This window comes from Lissotriton vulgaris, chromosome 1_1 (genome assembly GCF_964263255.1).
Source record: "Lissotriton vulgaris chromosome 1_1, aLisVul1.2, whole genome shotgun sequence".
NCBI classification, from domain to species: domain Eukaryota; kingdom Metazoa; phylum Chordata; class Amphibia; order Caudata; family Salamandridae; genus Lissotriton; species Lissotriton vulgaris.
This window is the reverse complement of record NC_141685.1, coordinates 410,078,269-410,097,180: the sequence shown is the minus strand read 5'-3', so window position 1 is coordinate 410,097,180 and position 18,912 is coordinate 410,078,269. Positions and strand designations below refer to the sequence as shown.

At 47.4% G+C, this 18,912-nt stretch overlaps 1 protein-coding gene across 3 annotated transcripts in view; it reads left to right on the top strand.

Moving 5' to 3' along the window:
* Window positions 1–18,912, top strand: part of USP24 (ubiquitin specific peptidase 24) — a 1,909,144-nt gene that overhangs the window by 207,372 nt on the left and 1,682,860 nt on the right. For all 3 annotated transcript variants that reach the window (XM_086952711.1, XM_086952716.1, XM_086952707.1), the window contains exon 10: window positions 11,618–11,776. In XM_086952711.1, coding sequence (XP_086808837.1) covers window positions 11,618–11,776 — 159 coding nt within the window. The remainder of the gene's footprint in view (window positions 1–11,617; window positions 11,777–18,912) is intronic.

Here is an 18,912-nt window from a genome sequence, read left to right as displayed (position 1 = left end):
GGCATAGAGTATCAGTATTGGCAAAGTGGGGTGAAACACCGAATGTCAACAAGGTATTTTGGCCAGTGCTTCTACTGAGGAACGCCGTTAGGTCCTTTATGAAATAACATGCCTATGCATCAAGCGATGCTATATTTTGTTCCCACAGCACCCCAATGTTTAGTCCCGTACCTACTCTACTCACTGCTAGGTACGCATCAGAGCCCCGCCATCTTTATCTGGCTGCGGCCCGTCCAGCACTCAGATTTTGTTGTTTAGTTTATCATTGCAGGAGCGATATACCAGCCTCACATGCCACACATCTCATAGTCAAATCTTTTCCGACGCCTTTTTCAGCCATCTGTCGATGATTCAGAGTCCAGTAAATGTCAGTTTTTTGACGCATTACGGACCTGGCCGGCGAAGCTGTCTCAGAAGGCAGCCATTCCGCAGTGCGTCCTCTAGCGCCCCCCCCCCCCCCTCCCCCCCTGGTGTCATGCACCTTAAGTTCATTTATCAAGAGCAATATTTGGACATAGAATCCCACAAACTGTGAGACAAACATTATAAGTTATATTGTTTCCGCGAAAGGGATCAACCATATCATTGAGATTAGGAAGTAAATCAAACATCGGAACTATATACATGTACAGGTGTCTCACGAGCCGTGCGACACACATTAGACTCTTATTTTTCAGACAAAAATGATCATTACTGCATTATTGCCATCACAGAATCTTATGTGGTGGTGATAGTCTGACAGGCAAGGTAGGGTCAACATGACTTCTAGAGAAAGTAATGCATCTCCTGGCCTGTGTTGTGGCCTAGGATTGAAGAGTGTAAGGTACAAATCCATCCGGCTTCAAGTTGTCTCAGCGTAAGTGCCCTGTCTCGGCCTAGTTGGTTGTTCAAGACCGTGTCTATGCCATGGCGACAGAAACAGGTCCTATCCACACCCATTCTACATTCATGTGAAGCAATAGCATACTATATGTCCCAATTTATTGCAGCCTTGCGTTGTTCCTGAACGCAAACTTTAAGTTGTCTAGTTGTGCTACCAACATAGAATTTCCCACACCCACAAATAATAACGTAAACAACAAAACTGGTCAAACAATTAATAAATTGTCGAATCTTGTGTTGAGTGTTGGTGTTGTAACTGAACGTCGTCATCCTTTTGCAACTCAGTTGGCAGATGTTGCAGGTGCTGCATGTGTAAAAAAAAACCTGGGTTTTGTTGGCCAGCTACGTTGTTGTGGTGCATTCGCTAAGGTGTAGCTAGGGGAAAGGATATCTCTCATAGTCTTACTTCTTCTAAAGGTCATTGAGGGTCTTTCAGTAATCATGTTGTTGACCCCAGGTACCCCTTTTAACAGTGCCCAATGTTTGTCCAGTGACTTTAATACCTCATGTAGAGTAGGTGGTCATAAAGGAGAGTCTCTGGGCTTCCTGATATCATTTGCTATTCCTATTCCTCAAAGTGTACTCTCTTTCTATGGTCTTGACCCGGTTACCAGCAATGTTAAGTGTGTGTGGATCATAGCCTCTTCTTTTGAGTCTTTCTGTGGCCAGACTAGAATATAAGGCAATGTTGGCCTCTTCGCTGCAGTTTCTGCGAATTTGCAGCAACTCACCAAAATGGATGGTGTAACAATTAAAAGTCCATAGGTTTGATTTATTGTAGCTTACTTCCAGGTTAAGTTAATATTAAAGAGATAAGTAGATGAAATTGTAACCCCACCAGGAGCAGATAACCTCCTGCTCAGCCTCCAGGTAATTGATAAATCCCTTGAACAGCAACAGGTAGAATCCTGGATGACATCACAGAGACGTGACATAGACTAACAGACACCAACCCTAAGAAAGGACAAAGAGGGAGGAAAAGCAGGCTGTAACAGATGGCCTTCTTTGTGTAAGGGGGATGTGAGCTGGTATAGTGTAGAATACTGTTGATAGCTGTTTCCTTCCTGTGAAGTGTGCTGTGAATGGTGTTACCCTGGACATAAAGTTCCAAGTCAAGGAAGTGTATCTTGGTTTGAGACATTTCGATGGTAAAGGAGACATTGAGAGTGTTATCATTGAGAACATTGAAGTATTATATCAGTGCTGGACCAGTGCTTTTCCAGATGATATTGTCATCAATTTAGCATCCCAGAATTGGATATATTTGTTCCAATCTGAGGCCAATCTGGACATTGCATGGGTGCGCTCTCCCGACTCCATGAAGAGGTTGGCGTACGACGGCGTACGACGGCGCAGATCTAGATCTTATGGCGGTCCCCTGCTCTTGTTTGTACCACGTGGTGTTGAATATAAAGAAGTTATTGTCCAGGATAAGGTCCATCATCTCTATTAACATCTGATTGCGGTCCCATAGACTGGCATGTCTGGTGGAGAGGGAGAACTCTACAGCTCGATTCTCGTTTAATGCAGGTATACAAGGATTCTACATCTAGTGTGGCAAACCACATGTTTTTGTCCCATTCTAAGGCTGCAAACTTGTTAAGAAGGTCCGTGCTATCCCTGATGTATGAGGGTAAGTTAGTCTCTAACGGCTGGAGCAAGGTATCCTCTAACTTGGCAAGGACCTCGGTCATGGAGCCAATTCCCAAAATGATTGGTCATCCTGGTGGGAAAGACATCTTCTTATGTATCTTAGGAAGAAGCTATATGCACGGATATATAGATCTCCTCTCTTTTCCCTAACCTTTGCTGTTGTCACTCAATAATATGTTTCAAGTGGTCTTATACCAACATTCTAAAAATATATCCTCATTGTATGCCATTACAGCCCTGAAGAAGCCCATGTTTGGGCCAAACACGTTGGCTGTTTCCATCAATTGCATGTCAAGTACATCTGGAAATAAAAGACCAGAAACTGCTGATTTTTTTTTATTGTTGTGCTTTTGTGTACCAACTGTGTGTGTTTATATATTGCCTCTCATCCAACTAGTTTATAACCTTATATTGATTGCAGGTAGGGTGTATCATCAGGGTCGCACACCAGGGTCTCAGCAACAGCCTCCCCCGCCCCCCCCAAGGGGCATCTGTGAAGGTCTCTTTTGTGCCTCTGTCGTCCCAGTTCCCACAGTCGAGGTAGTAGTCTGCCGGGTGTGTGAGGGCTGGTGCCTGCCGCTCACCACCCCGCTGTCTCAAGCAACAGGCTTCTGTTAATGGCGCTAGGTGGGTGTGTAGGTATTACACCGGTTCGTGGTTGCGGGTCCACTCTGCAGCGCCGAGGCGGGGATGGGAAACGAGAGAACAGGTCAGGCCTTCCCCACGGCCTGCCCAGCTATGGCCAGCGATCCTTTCCCGGGGTCTTCTCACGGCCACGCGTAGAGTGTGGCCTCCTTCCTTAGGACGTCTGTGGGTCGGGCGCACTCCCAGCAGCACTCGCTCCATCTAGCTCTGTCTCCGGAGGACTCAGGATATGAACTCAACGCTTGGCTCCGGGCACCGATGCAACGGTTGCCGGAGCCTCACTCTTCACTGGGTGGGTGGTGGGACTGGAAGGTCCCTCCAGTGCCAAAAGGTGGCAGCTACTGCTCGTGGTGAGGTGCCCCTGTTCAGGGTCTCGCTGCCGGGGTGTACTGCGTTTTCAAGTTTGGTGTCGCGCCTGCCGTCGCCATCTTGCCTCCAACGCCGTCACTTCCTTTTTCATGATTTCGGTCCACTTTCAACTGAATCCCAGTGTTATAGGGACTTCTCTGGACTGGCACCACTTCCGTGCACTCAGACCTCGTTGTTTAGGGTCAGGATGATTATAGCGAGCCAAGGATTAGTGCATGATCTTGATGGACTCACGGAGCTCCGGTCGGACAAGTCTAGTCCGCCCTGCTGCTGGCTAAGCTCTAACGAAAGAAACTTTTGAACCCAAATGGACAAAATAATATTTGTGTGTAATGAGATCAAATTACTATTAGAAAGCATTAGAACATCAGTACTGTACACAGAAGAATGCAGAACGTGTTCCCTAGTAAGCAATTATGTTCGAGGCATATGAGCTGCAGATTACATACGAGGCCAGAGATTGTTCCGCCTGTGCCTCCTTCCGCTCCAAGAAGACGATTTGGGACGTACGAGCTCGGAGAACCTTGGCCCGCTCGTCCTCTTTGAACCCGGACGACATTTTCCAAGAGGGCGTCGACGTGCCAGAGCAGGAGCAACAACAAGGCGTTGACAGCGACTCCGAGGCCGAAGACTCTGACGTGGTGGACATCACTCCGGCACAGAGGGTGGTAAGTACACATGTCGACTGGAACCCTTCCTCGACACCCTCCAAAAAGGCTTTGGTCACACTCTCGCCCTCTGGTGCACACCGAGAGACTGCTTCCCATGCCCCGCTTTCTGGCTCGGCAATGAAGCCTACTAAGCCTTCAGGCGACTCGGGCTTGAGTCAGCCTACCCCCGGTGCCCGCACACACCTACCGGCACCGAAAAAGAAGCCATCTTCCACCTCCACGCAGGCTGCTTCCACATCTAAGCACTCTGCGCCAAAGACTGGTACCAGCTCCTCAGCACCAAAACCACACTCTGAGCCGAGCAAGAAATTGCCACCGAAGCACCCGACTCCCATGCTTCGGAGCTGAAAAAACCACCAGAGCCGAAAAAAGCTTCGGAGCCGGAAAAACCACAAAGCCCAAAGACATTACAAAAGAACATGTTTCTAAACCAAAAGATGCTACCGGTTCGGTGCCGAAAAAGCCTACGGAACCAAAAACCTCGGCACCGAAGGATCAACCTCCCACAGAGGAACTATTCCACCCAGATCCTACACAAAAGACTCTGGTTAAAGATCCCAAAACTGGTCGATTGGCTCTTAGTTCTAAAAAACGACCATTAGAGACGCCTGCACCGGCTCCTCATCCTAAGAAGGACATTGAGACTTCTCCTCTAAGAATACCTTCTTCTCCTCCACCTTCCCTGCCACATCACTCCCCTACACCATTAGAAGATGATGATGACGGGGATAACACCTCTAATGACACAGGGGCTGGTGCAGATAATGAGCCACTAGATAATCCTAGTCCTCCTGGCTCACCTGACCCTTGGGATGATTATAGTACCCCAGACGTCCGTAACATCCCACAAGATGACATATACCCCTCCAGGCCTTCCCCACCAGAGGACACTATGGGATTTAACCAACTTGTCCATAGAGCTGCCCAATATGATGGAGTTGACCTACATACTAACCCAGTAGACAAAGACTTCCTTATGGATACCTTTGATACAACACAAAGGTCCACCTCAATTATACCAATGCTTAAAGGGTTTATTAAGCATGCACCAGAGGTCTTCAAAGATCCTGTTAGGGCTTGAATCCTCAACACCGAATTGAGAAGAAGAATAAGGCTGCCCCCTCAGACCTAGCCTATATTAAAGGGCCTGCACCACCAGGCCCTTTAACACCTTGGCTGCTGTGGTTATTTTTCCCCTGTGCTGGAAAATCAATGATGCCATATATTCATGACGAGCTCAGCTCGTCATCAGCACACGACCACCGTGGCTGATGACGAGCTGAGCTCGTCATCAGCATCGAAGGGGTTAATATAGGCTAGGCCATTTAATATAGGCTTGCTTTGCACGCAAAAGAGCCAATTCCCAAACATCAGACTAAGCTTCCCCACCAGATAAAGAGTCTAAACTCCTAGACGCCTCAGGCAAGTGAACGACGCCACAGGCAGCAAACATTTGGCGTATTGCTAATCCACAGGCATTATTAGCAAGGTACGACAGGGCCCATTATGACTAGTTAGAATCCATAATGCAGCACCTTCCTGACCAGTACAAGAATAGGGCCAATGAACTTATACAAGAGGGTAAAACCATCACCAATACCTCTATTCGCTGTGCCCTAGATGCAGCAGATACCGCTTCAAGGGCAAATAATACCAGTGTCCTTTTGCGTAGGCATGCCTGGCTACGCATTTCAGGTTTCAAACCTGAAGTTCAAAGTGCCATACTCAATCAACCCTTAGATGAGCAACACTTATTTGGGCCTAATGTGGATGCATCCCTTGAAAAAATGAAAGGATATGGGCACAGCTAAATCTATGGGAGCCTTACAGTCGCAAGCTCCCAGACGTTCTTTTTGTTGCTCATCCTATAGAAGCACCACTAGAGGCTACTCCTCAGATAGTCCCTCTACTTCTTACAAAGCACCTACCCAATCCACCTACAATAGGGGCTACCAAAGAGGGGGTTACAGGGGCAACAACAATAAAGGCAGAGGCAAAACTAACAACTCCTGCTCTGCCTCCACCTCTGCCCAATGACTTCCCTCCACTTCCCCCACCACATTCCACTCCATTTGGGGAAGACTAAAACAATTCCTTCCTGTTTGGACCAACATCACATCAGACAGGTGGGTGCGACAAATAATTCAAGCAGGTTACTGTCTCGATCTAACCTCTACCCCCCAAACATGCCGCCCAAACAGCATCCAATGTCACAAGAACATTTGCTACTTCTCAGGCAAGAGGTAATATCCCTCCTACAAAAAAGCGCAATAGAACCAGTTCCACTGCATCAACAAAACATGGGAGTTTACTCCCTGTACTTTCTTATCCCAAAAAAGGACGGCTCTCTAAGGCCTATTCTAGATCTCAGACCACTAAACATGTACATACAATCAGACCACTTCCATATGGTCACACTCCAACAGGTACTTCCTCTCATTTTACAAAACGACTTACTTGTACTCGACGGTCAGCACTATCAATTCAAGATACTCCCATTCTGAGTCACAACAGCAGCAAGAGTGTTTACCAAGTGCCTATCAGTAGTAGCAGCACACTTAAGAAGACAGCACATTCATGTCTTCCCATATCTCGACGACTGGCTAATAAAAGCCAGCTCATACAGTCGGTGTGTACAACACACTCACACCACCATCCAATTACTCCACAACTTGGGGTTCACAGTAAACCACACCAAGTCCCACCTGCAACCGTCCCACTTACAACAATATCTTGGTGCCACAATAAACACCTTAACAGTGCTAGCTTATCCCTCTCCTGCCATGCTAACAAATATGCAAGCTCTTCTAACCAAATTCCAACTGCAACACTCTTCCAGCTCGAGTGTTCATGCAACTCATAGGAATGATGGCCTCTTGCATATTCATAGTGCCTCATGCAAGACTACAGATGCGTCCTCTTCAAGAGTGCTTAGCACGACAATGGAACCAGGCACCAGGTCAATTAACAGACCTAGTGTTGGTAGACGGTCAAACTCACCTCTCTCTGCAATGGTGGAACACCAAAAACCTTTCCAAGGGCCGACCGTTCCTAGAGCCAGTTCCTCAAATATTTATGACAGCAGACGCATCGCTCTTCGGCTGGGGAGCCCACCTCCTGCAGCACACCATGCAGGGCAGGTGGACAACGCAACAAAAGTTTCTCCACATCAACCACCTGGGGTTACTAGCCATTTTTTTCGGGCAATGCTGTCTTAGTCCGCACACACATGACAGCCATGTACTACATAAACAAACAAGGAGGGACACAATCTCTGCAACTCCCTTTTAGCACATCAGATATGGAGCTGGGCTATACCTCTGAACATCTTCCTCTTAGCCCGACATGTTCCCTGAGTACAAAACACCATAGCCGATCTGTTAAGCCATCAGACACAACAGATCCAAGAGTGGGAACTTCATCCACAAGTTCGTCAACTGTTCTTTCAGATGTGGGGACATTCTCAGATAGACCTCTTTGCCACCCACGAAAACGCCAAATGCCCAAGCTTCGCCGCCAGGTATCCACACCCGCTGTCCAAAGGCAATGCGATATGGATGACCTGGTCCGGCAAATTTGCGTACGCTTTTCCACCTCTCCCACTGCTTCCATTAGTGGTGCGCAAACTTCAGCAACATTCCCTCACTCTCATTCTAGTTGCTCCAACTTGGGCCAGACAACCGTGGTACACTACACTGCTGCAACTTTCTGTGGTACCTCACCAAAAGCTATACCTGTCTCCACGCTTCCTAACCCAGAAACATTGAGAGATCAGACACCCAGATCCAGCTCCGCTCAAGCTAGCGATCTGGCTCCTGAGGTGCTAGAGTTAGGTTATCTTAACCTTCCTCCTGACAGTATGAACGTTATTAAAGAAGCTAGATGTCCCACCACTAGAGCATGTTATGCAGCCAAGTGGAAACGTTTTGTGATATACTGCCAGAACAACAACATCAATCCTCTAGATGTGTCTATTCAACACATCATAGGATACTTACTACACCTCTAAAGATGTAACTTAGTGTACACATCTATTAGACTGCATCTTGCTGCCATTGCAGCATACCTACAAAATAGACGACATCTATCACTTTTTAGAGTACCTGCCATAAAAGTTTTTATGGAGGGCCTTAAAAAATAATTCATCCCAGAGCTCCACCTTCACCTGTGTGGAATCCAAACATTGTTTTCACACGGTTAATGGGACCTCCCTTTGAACCTTCAGATAAATGCGACCTGCAATTCTTAACTTGGAAAGTTGCTTTCCTAGTAGCTGTTACTTCTCTAAGAAGAGTTAGTGAGCTACAAGCATTGACCATTCAAGAACCTTTTCTGCAAATGCATCATAATAAGATTGTTCTCCGTACCAATCCTAAATTCCTTCCAAAAGTCATTTTGCCCTTCCATCTCAATCAATCTGTAGAGCTTCATACCTTAGATGTCAAAAGAGCATTGCTTTACTACATTGAAAAAAACATAACCCTTTCGTAAAACTAAACAGCATTGTGTGTCTTTCTCACCACCACACAAAGGCAACCCCATATCAAAATCTGGGATAGCTAGGTGGATTGTCAAATGTATACAGATTTGCTACCACAAAGCTAAACGTATGTTATCTGTTCCTCCCAAAGCTCATTCTACTAGAAAGATAGGGGCTTCAATGGCATTTTTAGGGAACATTCCCTTAGATGACTTCTGCTAAGCAGCTACATGGTCTACACTGCACACATTCACAAAACACTATTGTGTAGATGTGCATACTAAACAACAAGCTACTGTGGGCCAGGCTGTACTTCAAACACTGTTCCAAAAACTGCAACAGATATGGGTGGTCGCTCCTCAGAGTTGGTACTGCTATAAATCTATGCACAGTGTGTAATCTGCAGCTCATATGCCTCAAACTGAAAATGCTACTTACCAGTATGCATCTGTTCTTGGCATGTAGAGCTGCAGAGTTTCACACGCCCACCCGCCTCCCCGGGTACCTTTATCTGTTACAGTATTATCTTAATTAGATACAGCTTACATGAGCATCCTTCCTGTTTCTTACAAAACTCCATCATTTCCCTGCTGGCGAAAAACAATCTAAGGATGGAACCATTGCCCATGCGCACTATTGTCCAAAGGAGGAGTCCCCTATCTCGTGACTTTAAAGACTTTTCAGGACAAAAACAACTGCAATCATCCGGGCCCAACGCTAGGTGGCGATCTATGCTCCGTGTGTAACTCTGCAGCTCTACATGCCAAGAACAGATGCATACTGGTAAGTAGCATTTTCCTTTTATTTGCCTGTATCAATTCTATCCGTTAGTATCAAAAAGCTTTAGTGCACTCACATAAGGCAGCAATATTGAAGTAGTACCACTTAGCTTAGTCTAGTGGACATTGCAGTATTATTAAAGGGGAAGTTTAATACCATCTTCTTGTAAAATGTCTACCTGGGGGTTCTACATAGTATAATAGGAGGAGGCTGTCAAATGCCTTTTCATGGTATTCTGTTTTCTTTAACCCTCAAGAAAAGCTTGAGTTGAAGTGTCTATGGCATTAGCATAAATCCAATGTTAGGCTAGCAAACTAGAAATCATAGTTTTTCAGATTTTTACCAGTGAACAAATACAGAATTTATCAAATAAGATTTAAAATTTGGAATTTGTGAATTGACCTTTATTACATAGGTCAAAAGACCATAAGTAAACTCTATTGTTTAGAGGAACTGGGTGGATTGAAATATTCAGTACAGTATCCACAAAAAGGCGTAATGAATATATGAATTATATTTTTAGGAAAATACATGTTTTTTTATTGAAATAGCAGCATCTGTACATTATCAGCCAAGGTTGAGCTTTTCGTCCTCAAAAAGCATATTACCTTTTTTCCACATTTGAAAATTGAGTGTTCAAGAACTAAAGCCTTCCGCCGCGTTTATGAATTGTTATAGGTAAAGGCATACGTTAAAAGTCCCGGATAGATGGAAGCTCACCTGTTTCATGTCACTTCTGCAGACACCAGTGTGAGCTACTGGGATTAAATGATATACTATTGTACTGGTTAGGGTAATTTGTGGTCCTTTCAGTTTTGTAGGTTATTTGTATTTTATTGGATGCTAAGTGAATCCAAAGAATTTTCTTTAAATTTAGATATGAGTGAGAATATTGAAAAGTGGATTCTCTGGAAGTCTTGAAATGCATTGTTATAAATTACTTGCTTTTTGTTAAGATAAAGAAATTGGTAAGAAGAAAAAGTATATATATTTTTTTAATGATTTATTTTAATTAAATGAATGTTCCAAGAATCCTTTTCAGATAGTCTGTTGCGAGCTCCTCCATCGAGTTTACACACCTTATTTGTAAAAATGTAACCATATCACACAGTGAGGAGGGGAGTAATAAGATGCAGTACGTGAATTATTTTGCCATAGATGGTTTGGGTACTAGGCAGGTACTTTAATCACACTGCCTTTATCTGCGAAAGGCGTGCTTCCATTGCAGAGAAGTATGTTGCAGTACACTTACTACTTGAATCCTGCTTTATCTAATTCTTAGTTTTTCAATTATTGCTATAAAATGTATGCATGGACTGATTTTAATGTTGGGCCATTAATCCGTCGTTTAGTGTATATGTTTTGAGGCGCCTGTGGATTAGATCGCTTTGTACTTGTGCTATTCACAATTTAAAAGCATAAGATACAGAGCCTTTTATGTATGTAATTGTTTAATGATAGCTTTTGTTGCTCGCTCTGATGTGACAGTGATCCACAAATGCCTAGGAGAAGGAAATTAAATGTCATATAAATATGTAAAACATTGTCATCTTTTTTTATTGCAAATGTGTTTTAATGTTGTGCTTACTGCTTATACTCATCCTGTTTTCTGAATACTTCTCGGTGTGGCAGGCCTGATTGACTGGTAAGGAATTAACGGTCCCAACTTGTGAAGCAACTGTGTAAATGGTACAATTCAGGTTCTATGCATGTCCTAGATTTTCGAATGTACTGGACTTCTAGAATTTGTAATGTGTCCGTCACTGAATGTGCCTAAAAATGTAGCATATAAAGCTTTTTCAAAAGGCTGTGTAGCACTAACTACAACATTAGGTACAGTTTCATTTTGGTAAGTTGAATATCTGTGAACGTTTCCCATTAAAATACAAGTTTCAAGCGTGACATTCCTTCATGTACAGAATCATTTTCTTAACTTTGATGTTCTAAAGTGCTACAGATATATGCAATTTTTTAGCTCATATGCTACATGATCCCTTTATATAGATTGGTACTTTTTTTAAATGTTGGCCTAGCTTTTTGCACGTTTTGCAGATACAAATCTGTATACATACACTGTTTCAAACACTTGTAATATTTTTCATTGGTTTTGAGATAACGATCTTCACTATTTTCACAGAGGCTCGTTAGTATCCCAGAACTTTTGTCTGCAATTAAATTGCTGTGCATGCGCTTCCAACCTGACCTGGTAAATGTGGTGGATGATCTCCGACTGGATATTCTTTTGCGCATGTTGAAGTCTCCACACTTCAGTGCGAAAATGAACTCCCTTAAAGAAGTAAGTTTGCATTATATACATTTTCCCTTGTCTGATGTTTAGATTGCAGTCTTCTGACCATTCTTTAGTACAGTTGTTTTTCTTTTATTCATGCTCAGAAAACAGTTTGAAGCATTACAATATGCAGTACTACAGTCTGTTGCAACAATATTAACAAAACTGTAATGACCTGCAACTTACATCATTCATGCTGATGTTGTAGAAAGATTTCCATGGGTGAGTGGAGCCATGGTTAAATACACTTTATTTAACGGTGAGCGGTCATGTAGGAAGTTAAACTTGTGTACATACAGTTTTATTTCCACTACATACCCAGTCACATCAGTGAAGCAAGCAAATGTTCTTCATCGAAATAGTGGTACATGCAAATGCTTGCAAGGTGTATGGTTTTTCTCCTCCCTATTTGCTGGCTCTTTCATCACCCTAAATCGTGAAAGTGGAGTTGGGATGACTTGGAGAAATGGCCTTGCCACCATAATCAATATATTTCGCTTAACTGTACTGTCAGGCTCTTTTGCAACTTGGAAGGGTGTGCTTGAGTTTAAAGGCCCCCTCTCACCTAAATAGATCAATTGCAATCCATCTTTCCCTCTGGTATTAAAATAACATGACTGGTAGGGGTGATGTTTGCGTTTAATTTTTTTTGGTATCTATAAGCTAATGTTCAAACAAAGTCACTCTCCTCAACAAATTTAACTCCCAGGTACGTAGTTATTCTAATTTCCAAAAGCATTGCGATTTAAAAACTTGTGTGGTGCTGACCAAAAATCAGCTGTTTTAATTTAAATCCCTATTATTTTTATTCATGTTCCTCGCTAGTCTGTATCTGAGCAACTGAAGGAAACATCCTATACTAAAACTGGCAGAGTGTAAGCTATTTAACCTTCGAGAACCTGGTCTTGAGAGTCTAGGTCTATGGAAAGTACCATGGTTGATTAAGATTGTTTATTAACCAGAATGGATATAGCTGCATGGTGTGATATGACGATAGGGTGGATTATGGCTTCTGTGCTAGCTTGTAGTTGGGAGGTGTCTATTAATAGGCTGTCATTGTGGGAATAGCTTGAGTGGGGTGGGGACAAACATGTGAAATCACATCTTGTGGAAATATGAATTCTCCATACGTTCGAGAGGGCATGAGTGAGAGACTAAGTTGAGCATTTATTTATGTGCTTTGAGTGGAGATCTAAGTTTGAATGCTGAGTGATGGTCCATTAAAGTATCCATTGGAAGATTGAAATCTCCCCAAGGATTATTTGGGAGTCACTCCAGATAGATGATTTCCTGTTTAGATTACTCCAGAATTACGAGTCATCCATTTTAGACACATATATGTTCATTGTATAAAGGTCATAGCCCCCATTTTTTAGTCTGGCAAGAAGCCATCCACCGTCCATGTCATGTTCTGATGAGATAATAGATAGCCCTGACCGTTAAGGTAAGAGCACCATTGTTTCCCTACATGCTTTGGAGCAGGTTACCTCAGTGAACCAGCCATGTCTCACGGACAATGCTTCATTGAAACCAATCTTAGTTTCTTGTTAGAAAACTACATCCCCTTTCAAGTCATTACAGTAATTTGATATTTTGGTCCTTTGGACCGGGCGATTCACCCTTTGGTATTAAGAGAGATTATGTTAAGTTACATTAGTGCCGTCTTTGATGCCGAAGTTTGAGTTTTGTCTGAGATTTTATATGAGCAGCCATCAGTGAGTTAGGCGGTACAAAAGGGGGTGGTGCAAAAGGGGGTGGTGATGGACAGAGCCTCTGAACCAATCAAACACTCACACCCAGTCAACAGATCTGGGTTTAATCCATCACCGTTCTTTAGCCCACTCTGCCACCCCAGTGCAGACATGGCCATAGGCAAATCAGTATGACCCTGTGCCTCATGGGAACAGTCCAGCCCAAACTGCCAAGCCATGCCTACCCTGGACCGGAAACAAGCTTCCTAGAACCGGTTTCAGGCATTACAGCCGTCTTCAGCCAGGCTTGCTTGAATCCAGTGGCAAAGTGAGCAAGGGACTCAAGTCTGAGCATACCCTGCCAACTTATGGCGAACAAAGCGGTACAAAAGGGGGTGGTGATGGACGGAGCATCCATTGCATGACCAGGTATTTCACTGGATTGAAAGGAGGGAAAGATGAAAGTTTGACAAAGCAAAAGGAACAACAGAAATGTATAGCAGTGGGAAACCTGCCTCCTGTCCCACCTGGGGGGAGTCTGTAAGAGACTAGGTACATAGGGAGAAACTGTGTTGAAGACCAGCCAGAATAGCAGGCCTCCAGTGCCTTGAGGCACTTTGGGTTAGGTATCAGTGATGGTATAAGTGTGGTGGGTGTATGGAATTGAGAGACCGAGATCTCCCAAACGTAACTTGAGAAGTAGACTGTGGATAGTGCAAGGCTTGGTAGCTGCATAGTTGTTGCCCTAAGCAGATCGGGAGCACAATATTACCAAACTGGTAGGAGTGGTTGTAAGTATGGAGGTGCCCTCCGGTGGTATAAAGAGTGTGCTGAGGATAGTGCAATCCTGATGGGATGCATTGCAGTGTCGGCTACAGTTAGTCATATAGTAGCCAATTACATAACTGTTTAAAGGTATGTGGCAGTAGGCATTATAACAACGGAGATAATTACTGAGCTATAGAAGTTTTCCACAAAATATATGTCCATCAGCTTCTAACAGGGGAACAACACATGGGCACAATTAACTCAAACAGTGGCAACTCACGTCCTATAGAATTCTCTAAATTGAGTTAAAAGGCAAAATATCATTAGAGACCAAGGAATTACAGATGTTCACCCCAAAACGTTCACACTACTACAAAGAGAGGATCATACCTTAATAGCATGGACAATGTTCAGCCCCATGTTCGTGGAGGCAATCCACAAACTGGCCAAGAGCAAACAGTGGTCTCCTATAACATATTAAGTAATCTCTTTGAGTTAATTGGTTAGTCTGAAAGAAACAGGTTAGTATTAGATTCCTTACCTTAGAATATCCCCAGACTGGATTCGGAAACTTTTGCGTAGCAGTTCCCTTGCGCGTCGGTAGGCATCGTCTGCGTCTCTTCGTCAGTCGTCGGCGTCGTTGGTGCCGGGATGACGTCGCCGGAGTACTTAGACGTCGCCCTCACGCGCTGACGTCAGTTCTTCTTTTTTCCGCGCCTGCAAGCGCCGATCCGGAAAAAGTAGTTCCCATAGTCAATTTTTGACAACTTTTTCGATCCTTTTTGATCATCCTTCGAAGTTACTCTACTCAGACGGTGCCGGTAGGGATGCCCGGGTTCAAGCCCTGCGTCGATTGTAGCCGACTGATGTCGGTTACCGACCCCCATCGCCGGTGCCTTCACTGTCTGGGCCCCAAAGACGACGAGAAGTCCTGCTCCGACTGCCGGGCCCTGACGTCCAAAGCTAGACGTGAGCGGTCCTGTAAGTGACTCGAGCTCCGGCAGTCAGCCCCGTGCTGCTCGAGGTCCCGGTCCAGAAGGAGGTCGAGGGACCGGTCGCGAGGGCAGAGTCACCACAGTCATCAGTCTTCGTGCTCGAAGTCCTCAGGTAAGAGGCCAAGAAGTCGAAGAGGCAGCATCGCTCTTCTGACTCCGCCCGACGCTCGCGCAACGTGGCCGGGGGTCCGCGCGACACTGTCCACGCGGCTCCGCTGCCTGCTCCATACCCGCCGGTCACTGGGCAGAACGCTACGCCGGAGGAGATTGATGGCCATGAGGTAGCTCACTCCTCCGTTGGGTTCCACGGCGCCTTTGGGCCAAGCGGCCCCGGCGCTGTCGGGTGCTTCGGCCCCGGCGCTGTCGGGTGCTTCGGCCCCGGCGCCGTCGGCGACTTTGGTCCCGACGCCCCAGGGTCCTGTTGGATCCGGACCTGGGTCGTCGCCGGTCGACCGTACGACCTCGCTGACGCCGGCCCCCAGGGTGTCTCCTCCGGCGCCGTCCCAGGACTACGTCGACCCCGGTCCTACCCTCGATTCGGGTCCGGCGTCGGAGCAGCGCCGTATTCGACGCCGCTAGGAGATTATTACTTCAACAACCCGGCCCCATCCTTTGATCCTGGATATCAGGAGATGGGGTGGCGAGGAGGATTGGAGGGGCCCGAGGACCCGCTGGCACGTGAGTGCCAGTCTTCTCAGGACTGGGCAGGTGAGCTAGGAGAGGCCAGTGGTCTGGACACCTCCCCAGACACTGGTTTTGTAGTGTAGTGTGGTGCTGACGCGGACTGCCCAGGCTTTGGGCCTTGTGCTCCCCGTTGCGGCCGTGAGGACTAACCTCCTCACGGAGGTCCTTAAACCACAGGCAAACTCGGCTGAGTCTCTGCTGCCGTTTAATGAGGCCTTGTCAGACGTTCTTCTGGGCACTTGGTCCAAGCCTGCTACAGGTCCGCCTGTAGATAGGAACGTGGCCAGGTGCCACCGCCCGGCTCCGGCCGACCCTTGCTTTCTGTCCACCCACCCCACCCCGAGAGCCTGGTCATCCAGGCCTCTTACTCCCAGACCTCATTCCAGATGGCTCCCCCCGATCGGGAATCCAAGAGGTACGAACAGTATGGTAAAAAGATGTTCTCCTCAATTAGTTTGGGATTGCGGTCAGTCAACACTGCGTGCCTCCTGGGCCGTTACACCCACTCTCTGTGGGACACTGTCGCGGATGTGCTGCCACAATGTCCGGAGGGGGTCCGGACTAAACTCACCCGAGATGCGGCACAGTATTCCATCCGGTGTGGGCTGGATACCACCGACTCGCTGGGCAGAGCGATGGCAAGGACTGTGGCGATTCGTCGCCACGCCTGGCTGAGGTCCGCCAACTTTTTGACTGATGTCCAAAACACCCTTATGGACATGCCGTTTGATGGCCGTCGCCTCTTTGGCGACAAGGCAGACAGTGCGCTTGAGCGCTTTAAGGACTCCAGGGCTACGGCCAAGTCCTTGGGCCTCTCGGCCCGCGCCAGCAAACTGTTGCCTTTCGCTCCTTTCGTGGCCAAGGAAGGGGCACCCCCACTCGTCCTGCCAGCCATGGACCGCAGACTAACATCCAGCGCGGTGGCGAACGTGGTAACCCCCTGGCGGCGGTCGGAGACAACGGCGAGGTCAGTCCACACTTACCCCTGCAGCATCCGCTTCAAAACCCTCCTAGTCCGAGCTTTCAGGCCCATGTGACGCCAGTGGGGGACAGGGTTCGCCATCACCTCCTCCACTGGCGCACTGTTACATCGGACAGGTGGGTGCTGCGAATCGTCCGAAGGGGCTACTCCCTCCCTTTCGAGGCGACCCCTCCAGCCATGCCACCGCAGTACCACCGCGTGTCGAGGGATCACTTGAGTTTTTGCAAGAGCAAGTTACGACCCTCCTGGCCAAGGGGGGCCATCGAGCGCGTTCCTGGGCCAGAAGTAGGGTGTGGTTGTTTCTCCCACTACTTTCTGGTTCCCAAGAAGGGCAAAGGGGGCCTACGCCCTATCTTGGACCTGCGGAACGTCAACAGCTTCCTCCGGAAGGAGAAGTTCAAGATGCTGAGACTGGCTCAGGTCTTAGCTGCCCTGGACCCGGGAGACTGGATAGTAGCATTGGTCTTGCAGGACGCTTATTTTCGTATCCCCGTCCTGCCGGCCCACCGGCGTTACCTGCGGTTCACGGTAGGCCATGAGCACTTTTAGTTTACTGTGCTCCCCTTTGGCCTTACCAGCACCCCATGGATGTTCACGAAAGTGATGGCGGTGGTCGCAGCTCATCTGCGCAGGTTAGGGGTTTCAGTCTTCCCCTACCTCGACGACTGGTTGTTGAAGGCGGGCTTGCCCCAGACAGTCGCCAGCCACCTCCAGACTAGGGCCGACCTCCTGCACCTGCTGGGGTTCTCCATCAATGTGCCAAAGTCACACCTGTGTCCCTCTCAAAAGCTCCTCTTCATCGGAGCGGTTCTAGACTCTGCGCAGTTTCTGGTTTATCCTCCCGAACAGAATGTTCAGGATATTCAGGCTCTGATTCCGATCTTTCAGCCGTTATCCCGAGTCTCGGTCAGGTTGACATTGCGGCTTCTGGGGCTGATTGCCTACTGCATCCTTCTGGTGCATCACACCCGGTGGCGGATGCGGGCTCTGCAGTGGGACCTGAAGTTTCAGTGGGCCAAGCATCAGGGCAACTTGTCCGACAATGTCTTGATCTCGGAGGGCACTGCAAGACAGTTGCAGTGGTGGCTCACGGACCGCGATTGGGTCAGTGGCAGATCCCTCTCCCTACCCCAACCGGAGCACGTAGTTGTGACGGACGCGTCCCTTCAGCGCTGGGGGCCATATGGGAGAGGGGGAGATCAGAGGCCTCTGGTCTCCGGCGGAGTCCCGGCTCCACATCAACCTTCTGGAGCTGCGGACGATCCGACTTGCACTGAAGGCATTCCTCCACTCTGTCCGGTGTAGTGTAGTGCAGGTGTTCACGGACAACATCACCGCCATGTGGTACTGCAACAAACAGGGCGGGGTGGGGTTGTGGACCCTATGCCAGGAGGCTCTGCGCCTCTGGCAGTGGCTGGAACATCAGGGCGTGACCCTGGCAGGTTCCCTGAACGCCAGGGCGGACGAACTCAGCCGTCGGTGCATGATGGATCACGAACGGCGTCTGAACTCTGACATGGCGCAAGGCCTCTTTCAGCAGTTGGGAGAGCCTTGGTTAGATCTGTTCGCCACAGAAGAGAACGCGCAATGTCATCAGTTCTGTGCGTTGGAATTTTCAAGGCGGCACTCGCTCGGAGACGCTTTTCGTCGCGATTGGAGCTGCGGTCTGTTGTACGCCTTTCCCCCTATACCACTTCTGCCCAGAGTGCTGGAGAAGATCAGACGCGACCGGGCCCAAGTTATCCTTCTGGCTCCGGACTGGGCACAAAGATACTGGTATCCCAAGCAACTCAGCATGTCTGTCGATCCCCCGATTCGTCTGCCTCTTCAGGAGGACCTTCTGTCGCAGCAGCAGGGGACGGTCCTCCACCCGAACCGGTCGACTTACATGCGTGGAGAATGAGTGGCGGCAGTTGAGGTCATTTGACTTGCCTCCTGAAGTCTGTAATGTAATTCTGGCAGCCAGGCGTCCCTGCACAAAATCGGTATACGCCTGCAGGTGGAACAATTTGTGGCATGGGG